This window comes from Primulina tabacum, chromosome 3, assembly GCF_025594145.1.
Source record: "Primulina tabacum isolate GXHZ01 chromosome 3, ASM2559414v2, whole genome shotgun sequence".
NCBI classification, from domain to species: domain Eukaryota; kingdom Viridiplantae; phylum Streptophyta; class Magnoliopsida; order Lamiales; family Gesneriaceae; genus Primulina; species Primulina tabacum.
Window position 1 is genome coordinate 12,648,676 of NC_134552.1, and position 18,419 is coordinate 12,667,094.

Sequence of the window (18,419 nt, forward strand, 5' to 3'; positions counted from 1 at the left end):
AAGATATGGAGGAGCAAACTGATGACACTCGCCTCATTTCCATATAAAGTTTTATCTTGCACCTCCCATTTTTTCCCTGGTAATTTTCCTCTACAACATTTTTGTGTTGGCGTGTGAAAAAGGCTCTTTGGGGCCAACACCTCGATAAAAAGCTAGTTGCCTTCCCTACTCATTCCTCTTGAGTTGACCGCGAAGGGCTGCCAAGACAAACTAATTTCACACACTTTTGATGCATCTATTCCATCGAAAGATTTGGCAAGACGTGTCAGTATTTAATGGGGTGATATCACGTGAAAGTTTAGTTCAAGGTTTTTGGGTTATATTTTGTGAGACAGATCTCTTGTTTGGGTCATCCATGAAAAAATATTATTTTTTATGATAATAATATTACTTTTTATTGTGAATATCGATAGGGTTGACCCGTCTCACAGATAAATATTCGTGAGACCGTCTCATAGGAGACCCACTCTCAATATTATGGCTTTTAAAACTCTATTCACCCTATTTTATTGCTTTTGAAATGTCAAAATATTAAATTGTCCTTTAAGATAAATATTCGTGAGACCGTCTCATAAGAGACCCATTCTCAATATTATGGCTTTTAAAACTCTATTCACCCTGTTTTATTGCTTTTGAAATGTCAAAATATTAAATTGTCCTTTACAAATTTTTTTTTGTTTGGTATGGTTACAATTTTTGTGAATTGTTTTGTAAATATTTATTTATCTTTGTTTGTTAGGTGGATGATTTTAGGCTTAGAGATTATATTTTGATTATATATATTTATATTTTATGTTTATATTTGTTTATGAGATGTATCTGATAAAGATTATATTTTCTGGAGAAATCGTTGTTTCGTGGAGTCTATTATTTGAACATGCGATCCCAAATAAATTGAAATCGTTGGATTTACCCGCTGCCAAGATGGGTGGGATTTTCAAGAATCAACGAATTCATAATTTGTATTCTTTGATTTATGATTGGAATTTGTCTCTCACAAAGTTTAATCAAAATTTTCAAACATGCGTGTGTTTTTCTTCCCCAGTGATGTTAACTCTCGTGAGATCGTCTTACAGATTAATTTTATGAGACCTAATTCGATATATAAAAATTTTATTTTTTGTCTAAAAAATATTACTTTTTATTATATGTCTGAATCATATCGATCTTTTTCACAGATATAAGTTCGTGAGATGATCTCATAGGATACTTATTTGATTAGTATAATGCCACACATTTATTAAATTTTTAAAAATATAATTTGACATGTACTAAATTTATGCATAAAACACAATCCCATTACATTTTATGTGATGTGTGCATATATACATTGATATTTTTTCTATATCAAGTAATTTTTGTAAAAAAAAAAAACTAATGATTATATTAAGGGTAAATAAATTTATTTCTTATAAAAAAATTACGATCTTTCAAAATAATTTTTTTGATAAAGATCGTAATTTTTTTGATAAAGATTGTTACGAATTTTTTTTAAAACTAAGTGTTACGATCATTTAAACTTGGATAGCATTAAGATAGTTTTCTGTGAGTAAGTGAATTCATGATAATAAAATATATTTTAATATATAATATTACATAAAGTAAAAATATATTTGGTATATAATATTAAATAAAGTAAAAATATATTTGGTATTGGAAATAAAATCTCAAATTTAATAACTAAAATTTTAAAAATAAATAATAAATAAAGAGTCAAAAATGGCAACGATTCAAATCCAATGGCTGATAACGCACCTCCCTAAAAAGATAATCCTTTTGTTTTAAAAAAGAAAAGAAAAAAAAGATAATGTTTTAAAAAACAAAAAAGAAAAATATCAAAAAAAAAAAAAAAATCCCAAATCACAAAAATCTGCCATGGAATTCAACAATAATGACGGCAGCAGCAGCGGGTTCATCTCTTACTACCACACACAACTCCGCCACCAGACGACACCGCCGCCGCCGCCCTCCGCCGCCGCCCCCGCGCCTACGAATGGAGTTGTCGTGTCCAACAGCAATACCGGGAGTATATTGTACCCTCACTCCGTGCCCTCGTCGGCGGTTTCTTCATCTCTCGAGGGTGTGAAGAGGAAGAGGGGAAGGCCGAGGAAGTACGGCACTCCAGAGCAAGCTGCTGCAGCTAAGCGACTCTCGGCTTCTGCTTCGTCGGCCTCCCCGAGGGCGAGAGACTCGGCCTCGGCAGCTGGTCCCGGCGTTCCTACCTCTGGTTCATCTGCTCATTCTTCTAAGAAATCTCAGCTCGCTGCTTTAGGTATTCTTGTCCTGTTTCACCGGATGTATGCCTTTTGATGCACGTGTGTATGACGTCATTGTTCACACATAATATCGTTTCTTCGTGATATTCCACTGCATGATAATTTTTTTTATTGGATTTAATCGTAGAATAAAACAGAGAGAAGTTATGACGCTGAGTTTTCACTGATTTATATGTTGTCTTCGCTTTACCTCTTTGATTCGAATCCAGAAGAAATAATTTCATTACTGCAAGGAAAAAAAAGGCAATGAAATACCTCACCTACCTTTGCCCGGATGGTATTCTCAAATTTTAAACAAATTTGACGATGTAAGGTCCAGTATTGAAGTTTTGATTGGCTTTCTTTTAGGACTTGGTGACATTTTCGTTCTGAGAAGAGGATATAATTTAAAATTTTGTTTCTTTTTCCTCTGGTTGTGTGATAAGTCATACTTGTGGACTCTGGTTTCTAATGCACTGCCTAGCTGTGTAAAAACAGAAGCGAAGAAATTCAACTTAAATTTTTGCTAAAAGGATATAAATATTTAGATGAAATGGGAATTTTGGGGTGATGTCCAAGAAAAGTAGATACCTTGGGATGGATCCTGGTGTTAAACCAGTTCTGTGTTCTATAACTTCTGGTTGGTACGATCTTCTGATTTTGCCCCAAGACATTCCGTGTCTTTTGTCATTCGCAAGCGTGTTTTTTCGCCATTCGGTTTTTATGCTGGCCATACTATCTTGTAAACATACATTTTTACCGCGGAGCCCTCTTTTTTATGCGATTTAGAATTTACCAAGCTCCATTCGTCACAATGCGAAATTATCCATTTTATTCACCCCTTTTCTTATCTTGTCGATGCAGGCAATGCGGGTCAAAGCTTCAGTCCTCACATTGTTACTGTTGCTGCTGGAGAAGTACGTATATAAATGTTAATTGTAGAACCTTCTTTTCATTTTCGTGTTAGGATAAACACAAAATTCCGTTCTCTCTCAGTATTTTAAGGGTTTGCCAAAATGTAATATTATCTTGCTTTTGTTAATATTTCTGATTGTCGGCATTTTCTTCATACGATAGATGTGTGGTCACTGCATCTTGTATGTTCACAGTTGATATCAGATATATAGTTATTCCATGATTAATTCACACACTTGCTCTTTTTTCTGTTAATCACATCGAATGTGGGTTTACTTCCAAGCATGTACAGCTTTAATTTGTTTGATTTTGAATTAGTCGATCGTAAAGTATCGACTGGTTAACTAACTGAATTACATATGGCAAGCTATCAACATAAGCTTGGCTAATCCTGGTTATAGAATACGTTCTATGACTTGTTTGTATGTCATTAAAAATGGTATTTACACTATGCCAGTTTTCGTCAAGATTCCAAAGTAACACACAACAATGGATTGTAATAAAAAATTGGGAGTGTGAAATTTTGAACCTTGAGGAAAATTGAGGAAGATATTTGGAGGAAAAGGATGCTGTGGATCCACCAAATGACTCTGTCTTCCTTTCTCCATTGTTCTTGTTTGTGTAGTTTCATGCTTACTTCTTTTACTGACATTGCGAATATAGGGTCTTTTGCTGCCAGTCACTTTGGATCTTTCACACAAATCCCCTTCAAAACCTTTTTTTAAGCGTTTACTCTGCAGTTAAATAGGCTATTATGGAGTAGCTCTCAAGTTCTGCTTGTTGGACACGATGCTGTGCAATTAATGATGTTTCGGACTTTCACTTTTCTTCTTCGATTCAAGTTCAATGTTTACGTGCAAATTTTTTAACCTTCTGACGTCATATCTATAATAGTGAACCTGATGCAACTAATTGTTTCTAATAGGATGTGAATCAAAAAATAATGATGTTTATGCAACAAAATCAACGTGAAATATGCATTATCTCAGCATCTGGTTCAGTCTCCAATGCATCTCTACGTCAGCCGGCCACATCTGGGGGTAGTGTTACATATGAGGTAAATTGATACTTCAATTTTCTTTGATAAACCTTGTCCTTCAAAGAGAATGAATATACTGGTGCACTTTTTCAGTCATCTGGTTTCCTCTTCTAATTCCCAAATTTCTCAAGGCTTGGTTCCTATTCTCACATATGCATTGGATAGGGTACTCTGATGAATTCATAGCATATAAGGATTGAAGAAGTTGAATGCAACTTCCTTGAGGTTTTGATCTTCGGCATTAATTCCCTCTTGTTTCTGAGTTGACTAGTACCCTTCACAACACTATATTGCCAGAGACCAGCATGCTAAGTTGGCTAATACTTTAATTCTTATGAAATGCAATTGATGCCTTTCCAAGAATTAAATGACAATTTTTTAAACGGCATAACTCAAAAAATGAAATATTCATTCTTTAAAGAAATTCTTTAACTGACTGCTGGAGATAATGTAATGCTTGAAAGAACATGAAATAGATTTATGTTTGAAGGACTTTTTTTGGTATTATTTATATTATCTGTACATGTGAAAAGACGAACAACTTTTTTGATAACTCAACATGTATATTTTCAATTAAAAAAATAATATGATGCATAAATTTCAGGCCTCTTCAGAAATACACAAAAAGAATACAGGTTAACGTTTCCATTTACTAGAAATCAATTTTTCCTATTTAAAAAATGAAGAAATTTACTTAATTGAAAGAAATTAACTTGAATTTTCAATTGATACGGTCTTGCTGAATATTATAAGCAGTTTAAATTTATATTTACATGTGAAATAACTAAAAATCTTAAGGAGTCACATTTCATAATACAATTTAAAAAATGTAATTGGCCAAACTTTAAATTTAATACCATCATCAATAGTTTAGAAAAGAATCTACCAATTTTAATTTGGGTACTTAGCAGTTGAACTTTGATTTCTTTTTAAAATTATGCAATGTATTTCATCTTTAAAAGTTTATTATCCTCTTTGCCCAATGATGAATGTTGCCTAAATTATTTTTAGTTTCTCACATTTTATGTGCATTTTAAGCTCATTTGATATTTTGAAAGCTTTCATTGGTTTTCACGTATCTATTGTAATAAAGTTTCCATAAGAATATTTGACTAATAGTGTAAAAGAATTGTCTTTAACAAATCCAAAAATCAGGGGCGGTGTTTATGTAAGCATAAGAGGATTTAAATGCCCATGGCCACGTCAATGGATTTGTTTATAAATTATAAGAGTTTTCTTGCAGAATTTAGATTGGTCCCACAATGTTTATGAAAGCAAATGACAGTTTATTGAAGTACATGCACTACACCATGTCTTTCATAGGGAATTTTTGACATCTTTTGTTGAATTAAAAAAAAAAAAAAATATGCACCAAGAGTCATAACTTGAACAAATTGTTCCTTTTTATATATTTTCTTGTAGATAAGACAAAGGCCACCCGACTTATTGTTTATTAAATTCTGATACTGTGAAATTCCAGATAAAAGTTGTAATAAGTATGGTAGTATCATCTAGTGAAGTGATGAATTTTATTTTGGTGTACTTTGAATATAAGTTGGTTGCCAAGTTTTTATCCATCAAATTAATTAAGTTGTTGTCAGTGGAGCTAAAATGTTTCAATCACAAGGTATAAGCTGTTATACTTTTTAAGTTGTTTGCCAAGTTTTTAACCATCAAATAAATTAAAATTTATTAGTGGAGCTAAAATGTTTCACTTACAAGGTATAAGCTGTTATAGTTATTAATGCAGGCACTCCTAAATTTTGTCTAAGCTTGTTTTAGTTACTGTGCAATAAATGATAAACTAAAAGTTTAGATATAGAAGAAATAATTCCTATAAAATCCCCTTTTATGTAACTTGGAAGTACCATGTCAATAAGGGGGCCTTACAAATGATGATTTTTGAAGTGTATAAACATGTGTTCTATGAACATATGCATGCTTCTAATATTTTACGTTTATTCAAATAAGAAACCCCCGATGCATGTTTAAAGTTATTAGATTCTGTTGACATAAACAGATATAAATCGATGTAAATTCAGATTTAACAAACTAAGAAGCACCAGGTATTATTTAATTGGCTACCAACACCATAATCAACCAATGTCGAATCCTTCTCTTTATCCATTTTTTTGTGAGACAGCGTCATAGAAATAAAATCTGAGTGGCATAACCTACCATTTCTTGGCATTATAATTTCGAACAATGTTAGATTATCTGTGAAGTTTATATAGTACATGATAGAAATCATATTTGTATGCGAAACATCCATCTTCCTCCATGTAACTCCGACCACATACACTAGTCTAAGAAACATATCCTGGCATCTTTAATGAAATTTTAACAGTTCCAGGAATGCTAATTAGTTACAAGGCTTTAAGCTCTATGCCAAAGAAAAATGTCCCATGAAGTTTACGAGTACAAGCACTACTTGGAGTTGAGAATCTTTTGATTAAATTGCTTTGGCTCTAGAAAATTAGACCGGGAACTTGTTTGTTGTTATCAAGAGTATTTTTTCTTCTCTGGTCGATCACAAGTTCTTCTTAGTAAGCTCATATTATCTTGAAATTCATGTTAGGGTCACTTTGATATCCTCTCTCTCTCTGGATCTTATGTTCGTACTGAAACTGGAGGGAAAACTGGGGGACTTGGTGTGTGTTTGTCCAGTTCTGATGGCCAAATCATCGGTGGTGGAGTCGGTGGGCCACTCACAGCAGCTGGCCCGATTCAGGTTATACTTTTTTAATCTTCTCACCAATGAGTTGCCTTTACTTATTTCTTTCCATGGCGCATCTTTCGTCTTTTAATAGTAGTTTAGAGTCACGATAAATGTTATTTTTAGTCCTAAGAAATCTGTCTATTCAAGATTTAGGCAGGAATAACGATTTTTTTATGTTATGGATAATTCAGATAATCATCGGTACATTCCTTACTGACTCCAAGAAAGACAACAAAGGAGATGCCTCCTCTGGTAAGCTGCCATCACCGGCAAACTTGACCTCAATACCAAGTTTAAACTTCCGATCGCCAGTTGAGGCTAGTCATCAAATGGGGCTGGGGAGCCAATTTCTGGTGCAACACCCAAGCATGCAATTCACTCCTTCACATTCAGTGGAATGGAAGGGCAACACAGGTCATCATGGCCTGCACCAGTCTCCTGAGACAGGCGACTACGACCACATCTCCGATTAGAACAGTTTCAGATGAATTGCTACCGTAAGATGTTTTGACTTTTTAGGTTTATTTATCCGTCGAGACTTACCATTGTACATAGAGATCGCCAACTATGTTTGCATTTGCATCTAACTCCTCTTTGTTCACAAAAACACGGATCTAGCTTGCTAGAGTAAATATATTTTTGCTTCTGAAATTCCGTCCGATAAATTCAAATTTAAATTTAGTGACAATGAATTTCTCCTTTGCCGAGGAATTATTTATTTTTATTTTATTTCTCGCTACTTGTGCTTGCACATTTTCATGTGCTATATTTAGAACATAAATGTGATTTATAATTTTAGGAAAAAATTATTAATGAGATTTAAAAATTATATAGCTTCGTTTTTAGCTTCAAATTGCTAAAAGCAAAATGCCGGGCTAAAATATCTTTAATATAATGGATAAACTTTGAGTACAAATGAAAAAATATTATTTTTTATTATCATAGTATTATTTTTTATTTTAAATATATATAAAATTAATTTTTCTCACGTAAATATATTTGTGAGCTTTTCTCACGATAAACGTACTTTTGGTTTTGGAATTTCTTTTCGATCAAGGGTTTGAAATCAGGTTTAAAAAAAAAATAAAGGGTGTTTGGACATCATTGAGCTTATAAAATATTTTTTTTTTATCGATAAATATACGTAATCTAAAATGTGTTTTCCAACTACAGAATTAACATAACTTTGATGATAACTGATTGGGTAATGGGTTGTGACATTTGAGTAAAATCTTATTTACTGGGAGAACAAAACTTACCCTTCCCCAATTATAATAATAAAAAATTAGTGGACTAAAACTGTCAGTTGTTCGAATTTAAAGGACCACATTTAAGTTTCTCTCTAATATGAGGTACTAATTTGTAATTTTTGGTTGCAGTCAACAGATTTATTTTCCGGCAACATTGTAACCAACTAGGGCAAAATCAAGGCAATGGCGGGTGACCTATTTCAATATGCTTTGGGGAAGAGACTCTCCTGTTTGGTTTCATTTTCTTAAAAGGAAAAAAGTGGGCTGGAAAATAAAACCAAACATATATATAGCCAGATTCCAACTGACTAGTTCACTGATGCCAGTATCTTGTCACAGCAAATTTTTGTCAGCAGTCAGCACACATACTTGAAGATATCAGTGTGATTGCTTGATTTCTTGTTAATATCTTTAGCAGAAATGCAGCTGTTTTTTTTTTTTTTTTTTTGTGAAGAAATGACCCCAAATTTGAGATTACATCTTTGTACTAAGTGGACCCAGAATTCCCATTCCTTGTCTTCTTAATATCCCAATTTACCCATGGAATGAGCCGTTACATTCAGCCCCTAGGGTGTCTCTGTTCCAGAACAGGTGGAATTAGTATAACTGGTTGTCAAAGGTTTTGTGAAATTATTGCAGTCATCTTTTTAAGGATTCTTGCAATTCTTGCAAAGGAGAATCTTTTGTGTCAATTATTCGTGTTATGCCAATGGTTGGTCATTATTCATTTCCCTCTACCAAAAACTTTATATGGTAAAATGACCAAAATCCCATTTGAAAATTAACTATAAGATTATTGAAGTTATTCAGATGTAGTTATCAATATTTGGGAGTGTTTTGGTAGTTTGTTAAGTTGCCTAATGAGACCAAGAACCTTATAAACAGTTTACCTTGCAATATATTTCAGTTTTCAAAAGCAACAGGACGAATAAAAGATGCCACATCAAGTCTACCGGTTGCAACTGAAGGCGATGATATGGAAGAAACTATCACCCTCAAAGAAGTGCCCGAGCTGGTAAATGCAGATGAAAAGATGAATGAAGCCTCTCCTGATGCTACTTCCGAACAGCATGAAGAACTCGATCCATTTGAGCTGGATCGACAAGATTTCTCAAGTCACAGAGGGAAGCCTTGATTTCTTGTCTTGAGATTGCTGCAAAAAGATACAAAACCCCACGGTCAGACGAGTTCTTGGTTGTTTTGTTAAAATCTACAGTTAGTCTAAAAGTTTCGAGTTTTGCCCTCCTAATTTCATTAGTCGCCCTTCTCTATGGTGATCTTTACCGCTTTACGTTTTCAGGTGCCAAACCTCGATTGACATCTTATCAAAACACGCTTTTGATAATATTTCGAGATTCACAACCGGGCAAAGGCATTAGGGAACAACTGACACTTAGAAAACAAGGGAAATATGTATCTGGTAAACTTGGTGTAAATGGTTTTGAGTGGCTCCAGCAGAAGTACGCGGATGAGAAAATCAGCATCCGACGTTCTGTTGGAGGGAGTGGGGATCGTCGTGCTCAACAATGGCTTGGCATGGTTGATGCTCGCCATATTCGTCATTTCTGTGTTCGCTCTATATTACACCGAGTGATGTATATATAATAGATGCATTGTCATTATTCTTGTCCTACATTTACATTATTGGTGAAATGTAACTGATCTTGCCAAATAAATATTTACTTGAAGAATGGCAATATATCCCAATGAAGTTTGTGTTTCGTGCGTGCTTAGGATCAAATTAATATGTAAAACATAAGAAGAAAAGTAAGAACTAACTGCATTCGAACTGACTTATCGTAGGTCTCACGAATCTGCATCTGTGAGACGGGTAATCCTACCGATATTCACAATAAAAAGTAATACTCTTAGCATAAAAAGTAATACTTTTTCATGGATGATCCAAATAAGAGACCTGTCTCACGAAATATGACCCGCGAGGTCCGTCTCACACAAATTTTTGTGATTATAAAATATATATGTTTATATTTTAAAATTCTTAGATGACAAATTGAAACCATTTATTTTAATTACTTCAAATTTAAATTCCATTTTTAATTATCTAACTAATTATTGAATATATTTGTAATTCAAAAACCATTTCAGTTAAACCATTTCAAATTTAAATTCCATTTTTAATTATCTAACTAATTATTGAATATATTTGTAATTCAAAAACCATTTCAGTTAAACCCAACATATGAGCACTTTCAAAACTTTGAATTTTGTAACTATTCGAATCTTAATTCAAATTTTGTCCCAAATTCAAGATCGGTAGGGCTTGATATCGATTTTGTCCCACAACCTGATCAAGAAATTCGGGAAAAAAATTCAATTTTCAAACAAAAATTCAACAATTTCACGTAAGAAACATGTCGTGTAGTGAATCAATAATCCAAAACACCTGGTGGGTTCAGCCGCCGCGGGCTCCAAATGCCGGCGCGTGTCGATTCAAAATTTCACAATCGGCTCAATGAAAAAGAGACAGGTGTACCATGTATCTCGCGTACGCATGTTTCGAATAAAACGTCATTCTTTGCCAATTCTGCACCAACCGCAGCAGCTGGCAAGTAGCGCCAAGAATTCTTGGATTTTTTTTCTTGTTTTGAACGAAGTTTCGACTGTATATGGTGAGAGGAGTTGCGTGATCGAATCATGGGTTCGGAGAAAAACGAGTGCTTTGGCAGTAATTACGATTATTCTTTCAAGGTGTTGTTGGTTGGTGACTCAGGTGTTGGAAAGAGCAGTCTTCTTCACAGTTTCATTACAAAATGTCAGCAGCTTCCTCACGATCTTGCTCCAACTATTGGTATGCTGCTGCCTCGTCTGTGCATCGAATTTTATTTTAGTTTTTGGATTTGAGTACAAAATTTAAAGAGTGTATGTTATCTGCATCAAACCAGAAAGTTACCTTTATTTTATTTTGCCCATTTAAGTAGTTGTTTCGATTATTTGGTGGTATGCTAAGGAATAATGAAGTTTGTGGTCGCAGAGGAAGGAAGGTGAAATTTAAGCAGAATGATGCAGTTTTGAAATTAAATTGCGTTCATTATGTTTAGGGTAGTACAGAAAATTGTTACAGGGTTGCAAATGGAATGGTTTGATCCGATTCATCTGCTGCTCTTTTTGGCTTTGGCTTCTTGATTTCTTGATATGATTCAGCTTAGATTGATATTTGATGTTAATTATCTGATTTTCAGGAGTGGATTTCAAGATAAAACTGGTAACAACTGGTGGGAAAAAGCTGAAACTAACCATATGGGACACAGGTAAATCAAATTTAATAGACGGAATTGGTTTCATGGAAGTTTACATGAGTCTATATTACATTATTCTGCAGCTGGACAAGAAAGGTTCGGAATGTTGGCAAGTTCATATTACAGAGGAGCGCATGGAATAATTCTCGGTACGGCATTGCTGCCCCAAGATCTCTCTTTGATTTTGGAAATGATATCGATTCATTGAGTTCTTCATTTATTTGTCAAAGAGTTATGCGGCTTTATCTGTTATAGTCTATCCTTCCTTCCAATTAATCTTTTTCTATTGCATTCTTAACCATGGGCAGATGGCTATATGTTCCTACTGACCTTTATTGTTTCTATTTCTTGCTATTGAACTAAGTGGTGCACGGTTTACGCCTATTTCAGTTTATGACGTGACAAGACGAGAGTCTTTTACGAATCTGTCAGGAATTTGGGCGAAGGAACTCGAGCTTTACTGCACGAATCCAGATTGTATCAAGATACTGGTGGGCAACAAAGTTGATAGGGTAAGTTTTATACTACCAGTAGTTTAGTACCCCAACAAGTTACCCTCAAATGACATGTTTAAGGATGGTAAATGTCATCGAATCAATGTATGATATTCGAGTAAAATAAGAAACTGGGGGTGGGGGTTGCCACATCTCTTAGATAAGAAAATTGTCGATATATCTGTTGAGAGTCTTGATGGGGCGACAGTATCAACATGTGCCATCCATGTTACTTTCTTTTGTGCATTCTTGCTGGTTGTGAATTTTCTCGTTTAATATCTGTAATAGTTGTTAATTCATATGCAAAATGCCAAATTTAATAGCAAAGTTATCGCAATAAACATTGGGAATAAACGCTTTTCCGTCATCAATGCTTTCAATTGTGTTTTCCAATATGAAACTGAAGATTAGTCGTTAGATATAATCATTGTCTCCCTAAGCTACAAGGAGTTATTAACCGGTTCATTATCCAAATTTATGTGCCTTTTTTTTTTTGCATTCATCTGTATATTGGACCAGTTAAACCGATACATTTCATTTTCAGGACAGTGAGAGGGTTGTTGCCATGGAGGAGGGGCTGGCTTTTGCGAAGAAACACAAGTGTCTATTTCATGAATGTAGTGCTAAGACTCAAGAAAATGTGAAGGAATGTTTTAAAGAGCTTGCCGTCAAGGTATGTACTTTCTTCGACACTGTTCGTTTACTCCCTTTTCTGCACTCTCCATTACATGCAATAATCAGGATCCCGATGAAAGGTCATTGTTGTAGCAACCAAGGCTATTTATCATGTGAATCATCAGATTTAATATGATATGCCATGGTATTTTTCTGGTATTTCCCACAGTGTATGCCAAATATGTATCTAACTTGTATTACAGATATTGGAAGTACCTAGCTTACTGGAGAAAGGCTCCACACCTTTGAAGAACCAAGTTTTAAAGCAGAAGCAATTTTACCAGGCCAAACATTCCCAGAAATGCTGCTTCTAGTTATATAAAACGATGTCTGATAACGACGGTTACCACCGGATATTTCTCAATACCCAGCTTCTTGCTGTTCATAACAGAAAATTGATCGTGTGGTGATGATCCATGCATCTGATTTTTCGTTGGGAAGATGATCGTTTTGCAATTCCCATTTGTCATGTGTAGATTCATTTCATTTTTTTCCTCTTTATTCTTTTAAATCTTCACAGAATATCAATTACCTGTCGCACACAGTTTGTGTTTTTCGGTCATGTAAGAAAAATGTCGTATAAACTGGAAGTTTTGTATAAATTACATGAAGGAGATCGATCTTTGTTTGTTATGTACAAGAAAACATATGTTCTCGAGTTGCTGCGAGGCTAAAAACCAAATAAGAAAACTATATCTGTAATATTTAATATTCGAATTCTCCCTTTAATGAGACTTACTCCATGATCATCGCTAGAAATAAAGGGTTCGGTTTCGATAGGTGATATTAGTTTGAATGCAGACCTCGAATTTACTCTAGATGTGAAATCATAAAGGATACCATTAGAAGGGGGACCGAGAGGTTGTTTCGGCGTAACTCCTCCGACGCTCAAAGTCAGGTATTGAGAATAAAATAAAGAACAGTTAGAGACGCTGTTAAAAATCAATACAGTGAATGTCTAATTAAACTTTCAACCTTGATATTTATAGGAGAATAATTGAGATCCATCGTGTGCCTTCTATCTTGACTATGGATGGGCCAGGGGTCCAAAATCCGGTTTGGGCATAATCTTGATGATGAGTCAGGGGTCCAAAATCCGGTTTGGCCTGGTCTTGATGTGTCCATTCACGAGGTATCACCCCATAAATTTATTACCATGTTTTTTAATTAATGTAATTAATATTTGTAAAATCCATAAAAAAAACCCTTTATTCTTTTATTTATTTCATACCAAAGCGACAGATGTAACAAGACAACTTTCAATTTCATTTCGTTCAAAATTAGAAAGTTTTAATTTCTTCTTTTGGTTGGTATTTTGATAATGAAAGCGTGAAATTCATTAATAGGAAAACAGTTGCTTAATAAAATATTTTCCCCATCGCCACTTTGTATCATATATTTTTTTTAAGTTTTACTTTATTTAATCATAATTAATTGAACTTGTATTTTTTCTATTTTTAGTCTTGTTATAAGTCAATTTGCATTCTAAACACAATAATTTTGCAATTTTTTTTCCAATTTAAGTCTTTGGCGGATTTTGAGTTGGAAAATGAATTTAAGGATTTTGATTTTAGGTGGCTAACACGGCTTTTTCTAAATTCCACGTAGGAAATTAATATAATAATAAAAACTAAAATATATATCACTTTTAAAAAATAAAATAACCAACAAATTGCAATACCAGAAATATCCATCTGCTAAAACAAAGATAGCATAGCATATTCATTGCAAAAAAGAAAAACTACGACAACATCAAACATCAAACCATAGCCAAATTCTTTCTCCAAATCCTGATGCATTTCTTGGAGAGCAAAATTGGCTACGGAATTACATCGCGATTATTTGGAAAAAGCGTAAATTACAGAACAAAAAATATAAGTTTCGTTGATTCTTAGTATTCAATATAATGTTACAAATGGCTAGTACTTAGCTAAATTAAACCCAGCTGGCTTGACCAAGTTAAACAAGAAAAAATAACATTGTTTTTTCACAAAAAGTTATATTAAATGCCGGCTATATTATCGTAATTTCCGAATATATACCAAGACGACATACTTCTAAAACTTATAGTTTTGATCTTCTTGGACATTTCACTTGAAATTTTCAACAGAATCGCATATAAACTTACTTTATATATCAGAATTCATTCAATCAATGTGTTACATTCATATTCAGATAATCAGAGACTAAAATCTGCGAATCAATAAATATGCAGTGTTTCATGAAGTGGCTAACTGTTGCTGCGGCCATAATTTTTCGTATGGCAGAAGTGAGATGTATTGATATATTTCATGAATGGATTGTTACCTCAGAGAACACTGTTGTTCATCCAGCGTCAAATATTCAGCCTGTAAGTCATCAGACATCTACATCTTGTATATATTTCGATGACGTAACATATGAAAATTTTCGATTAATAGATCATGATCGTGTGTGTATTCGATCAGATAATCGTCGTAACTAGAGGTTTGATGGCGGCGGAATAATGTGCATGTGCATGAACTTTTTTGCAGGTGATTAAAATAAATGGAATGTTTCCAGGGCCACTTATAAACTCAACTACTAACGATATCATTCATGTTAACGTCTTCAACAATCTTGATGAACCTTTGCTCTTCACATGGTACGTGTGTGTATATGTGTGTGTGTGTGTGGCCTGAAAAAAATAAAACTGTGTTTGAATTTTCAGGAATGGCATACAACAGAGGCTGAATTCATGGCAAGATGGGGTTTCAGGCACCAACTGTCCTATTGAACCAGGGAAGAATTGGACTTACGCCTTTCAGACCAAAGACCAGATAGGCACCTACTCTTACTTTCCCTCCATCAACTTTCAAAAGGCTGCAGGAGGATTCGGTCCCATTCGTGTCAACAATCGAAATGTGATCCTCGTACCTTTTCCGAAACCGGAAGCCGAATTTGATCTTCTGATTGGTGATTGGATGGACAACTCGTTTAAGGTAACACATGGGCTCTTGCTTTTTTCTTAGCCGACAAGAACTCAAAAACTTACTTTATAGCCGAACTGTTCATTCAACTGGTATTATGAATTGTAAACAAAATCTTGATTAACAATGTTTTCTTTCCTTGGAACATTGTGCAGGATGTTAGGACAATGCTACAAGATGATTTATCTCATGATGTTTACCCCAAGGTGTTCTTAATGAACGGCAAGGCTCCTTACGGAAGCCCTGATTCGACATCACACGAGTCTTTCACCGTCTCCAAAGGCAAGACCTATCGACTCCGGATTTCAAATGTGGGGACCCTGTTCAGTTTCAATTTCAGAATTCAGAAACATCAAATGGTGCTAGTCGAAACGGAAGGGTCTTATACGAACCAGATCGCCTTAGACTCCCTGGATGTGCACGTAGGGCAGTCGTATTCGGTACTTGTGACAGCGAATCAAGATGAATCTGATTACTACATGGTGGCTACACCAAAATTATTCAATACTACTGATAGCCAATCCAATGGTTCCTTCCTCGTCGGCGAAGGGATACTACACTATGAAAATTCAAATTCAATGGCGAATGGGCCTATTCCAGAGGGGCCTGATCCTTTCGACATTGATTTTTCAATCGATCAAGCTAGATCTATCAGGTAAATTATTAAATCCTAATTTACGACACAAAAATTGTATGATGTTATTACACACATGCATGGTAAAATTTATACAACTATTTAATTTGATTGTGTGTGTTTTGTCAGATGGAATATGACTGCAGGTGCAGCAAGGCCAAATCCACAAGGCACATTCAATGTCACAAACATAACATTAACCCAAACATTTGTCCTCCATGGATCCAAGGCCATCATCAACGGTGTGCCAGTCTATACAGTGAACAATGTATCATATTCAACTCCCACCACACCATTAAAACTTGCTGATCTATTCACAAATGGTTCTGGTGTATATCAACTCGATGTGTTCCCGGTCCGTTCTGTCAAAGATGGTGCTGCATATGGTGTTTTTGTAGTGACAGGAGTTCATAAAGGGTGGATAGAGATTGTGTTCAAGAATGATCTTGACGACATGGATTCCTGGCATTTGGATGGGTTCGGGTTCTATGTCGTGGGGTAAGTTTCATTTGTTTGCTATTTCTTAAGTTACAGATTTGTCTGACTCAGGGTTATGAATATCTATAATTATCTAGGCTATTAGTCTAGCAAGAGCCATTTGTCTGACTCAGGGTTATGAATATCTATAATTAACTAGGATATTAGTCTAGCAAGAGCCACCAAAGTTATAACATTTGTATAATAATGATCTCTCCATTCTTTCGATATGATTTTTTATTTAACAAAATACCTTTTAGTATAATAATAAATACCATAAAATTTTCATATTTTAGGCACGAAACACTCATATAGCACCTTAGTACATATCAAGCTACTCGGTTGAAACATCTACATCTCATATCAGAAGAAATGTAATCGTTCCCATTCATAACAAACTCTAAAATATGAGAATCATGCAAAGAGATTATGTATTTTTATATTACATGATCATTATTTTGATTTCTTTAACGAGTATATTGGTTCCTATATTACAATCAATCTGATCTGCATATAGATTATGTATATAAATGTGATTCCTTATATTGATTTATTGTTTGAATTGCATACACAATATAGGTTTGGTGAAGGAGAATGGACACCTGCATCGCGTAGTACCTATAACTTATACGACCCGGTTGTCCGGTCCACTGTGCAAGTGTATCCGGGAAGATGGACCGCAGTGTATGCATTCCTTGACAATCCAGGGATGTGGAATTTGAGATCCCAAAACTTGTTCCATTGGTACATGGGCCAAGAACTCTACATCAGGGTTCATGATGCTGATCCCAACCCAGCCAAGGAACGTCCTCCTCCCGAAAACGTTCTCCTATGTGGTTCGTTATTTCTAACTACGCATGATTCATATTCATGCTTTACGTTTTATACCATCTGAAAGCTCGATCCACTTCGAAAATGTTGTTTCAAACTGGCATTGATGATTTGGTTGTTTTTTCAACAGGGATTTTTGATGAAGCTATTGCTCCAGTTGCTAGTGCACTAGCTCCTGAGCCAGGGTGGTGAAGTTTCCTCGTATTCATTTGATAATTCCAATGTTCTTTTGAAAAATGATTATTATGCATTTTGATTCAGCAGCCATGATTCCTATAATGGAAATATTATTTAATTTTCTTGTTGTGAATAATGATTCTTTCCTTATGTTGACTTCCCTTGCCAAAGGCCAGGATCAATCTTCTATTTAAAAGGCCTTGCGGTGTTATGTAACGACACATGGATATATTTCATTACTTTAACTAAAAATTTCTATAGACAAAAATGCTGTCTCAACTCAATCGAGATTCACATAAACAGATGTCATCCTAGTGGGTATTCTGAAACAACCTGAAGGCGAGTCCTTAACAATGTCATCTGTTGAATTCATCTGTATTAAAGGTCACACACACAGTACTACAACATGAGCCAACTATTGACAAGTAGAACTGACTTAAAGGTATGATTATAAGTCTATGTTAAGATGAATAAAGGTCACACATGCAGAGTACTACAGCATGAACCGACTGTCGAGGATATGTTCTTGTTTTAAGTTGATTGAGCAGCTAAACCAGCATGAACAAACAATTTGATACCCATTTTTGTTCACTCAAACGCTTTCTTATGTAAGTGTGCTGATTATACCAAATACTCCAAATATGAAGTCAATTTAAATCTTAGGCCTTTCTACCTACCTATTAATATATGTATATATTAGCCTAAACTACCCCTTTTCCACGTAAATAGAAATTTACTTGACAAGGGT

General features: G+C 34.6%; 3 protein-coding genes and 1 pseudogene across 3 annotated transcripts; all 4 read left to right on the plus strand.

The window, feature by feature from the left end:
* The first annotated feature begins 1,834 nt into the window (after positions 1 to 1,834).
* Positions 1,835 to 7,629, plus strand: LOC142540466 (AT-hook motif nuclear-localized protein 14-like). Its single transcript, XM_075646633.1, has 5 exons — positions 1,835 to 2,272; positions 3,120 to 3,172; positions 4,096 to 4,227; positions 6,788 to 6,940; positions 7,120 to 7,629. The coding sequence occupies exons 1-5, from the start codon at positions 1,876 to 1,878 to the stop codon at positions 7,399 to 7,401; spliced, it is 1,017 nt and encodes a 338-aa protein (XP_075502748.1). The 5' UTR covers positions 1,835 to 1,875; the 3' UTR covers positions 7,402 to 7,629.
* A 646-nt stretch (positions 7,630 to 8,275) lies between these two features.
* On the plus strand, positions 8,276 to 9,841 carry LOC142538434 (uncharacterized; annotated as a pseudogene).
* A 754-nt stretch (positions 9,842 to 10,595) lies between these two features.
* LOC142540467 (ras-related protein RABC2a-like) lies at positions 10,596 to 13,262 on the plus strand. Its single transcript, XM_075646634.1, has 6 exons — positions 10,596 to 10,987; positions 11,379 to 11,447; positions 11,519 to 11,584; positions 11,826 to 11,947; positions 12,474 to 12,602; positions 12,808 to 13,262. Exons 1-6 carry the CDS (start codon positions 10,834 to 10,836, stop codon positions 12,916 to 12,918), a joined length of 651 nt encoding a protein of 216 aa, XP_075502749.1. The 5' UTR covers positions 10,596 to 10,833; the 3' UTR covers positions 12,919 to 13,262.
* Positions 13,263 to 14,527: 1,265 nt separating this feature from the next.
* On the plus strand, positions 14,528 to 18,313 carry LOC142540468 (monocopper oxidase-like protein SKU5). Its single transcript, XM_075646635.1, has 7 exons — positions 14,528 to 14,954; positions 15,118 to 15,227; positions 15,294 to 15,564; positions 15,708 to 16,207; positions 16,316 to 16,684; positions 17,243 to 17,499; positions 17,625 to 18,313. Exons 1-7 carry the CDS (start codon positions 14,814 to 14,816, stop codon positions 17,684 to 17,686), a joined length of 1,710 nt encoding a protein of 569 aa, XP_075502750.1. The 5' UTR covers positions 14,528 to 14,813; the 3' UTR covers positions 17,687 to 18,313.
* Positions 18,314 to 18,419: the final 106 nt, after the last annotated feature.

Excerpts from the sequence above, each read along its gene's own strand:
- LOC142540466 (XM_075646633.1), top strand. The coding sequence starts at position 1,876 with ATGGAATTCAACAATAATGACGGCAGCAGCAGCGGGTTCATCTCTTAC. Across the intron at positions 2,273-3,119 it reads ATCTCAGCTCGCTGCTTTAG|GCAATGCGGGTCAAAGCTTC; the intron begins GTATTCTTGTCC and ends TTGTCGATGCAG. Across the intron at positions 3,173-4,095 it reads TTACTGTTGCTGCTGGAGAA|GATGTGAATCAAAAAATAAT; the intron begins GTACGTATATAA and ends TGTTTCTAATAG.
- LOC142540467 (XM_075646634.1), top strand. The coding sequence starts at position 10,834 with ATGGGTTCGGAGAAAAACGAGTGCTTTGGCAGTAATTACGATTATTCT. Across the intron at positions 10,988-11,378 it reads CGATCTTGCTCCAACTATTG|GAGTGGATTTCAAGATAAAA; the intron begins GTATGCTGCTGC and ends TCTGATTTTCAG. Across the intron at positions 12,603-12,807 it reads TTAAAGAGCTTGCCGTCAAG|ATATTGGAAGTACCTAGCTT; the intron begins GTATGTACTTTC and ends CTTGTATTACAG.
- LOC142540468 (XM_075646635.1), top strand. The coding sequence starts at position 14,814 with ATGCAGTGTTTCATGAAGTGGCTAACTGTTGCTGCGGCCATAATTTTT. Across the intron at positions 14,955-15,117 it reads CAGCGTCAAATATTCAGCCT|GTGATTAAAATAAATGGAAT; the intron begins GTAAGTCATCAG and ends ACTTTTTTGCAG. Across the intron at positions 17,500-17,624 it reads CGAAAACGTTCTCCTATGTG|GGATTTTTGATGAAGCTATT; the intron begins GTTCGTTATTTC and ends TTTTTTCAACAG.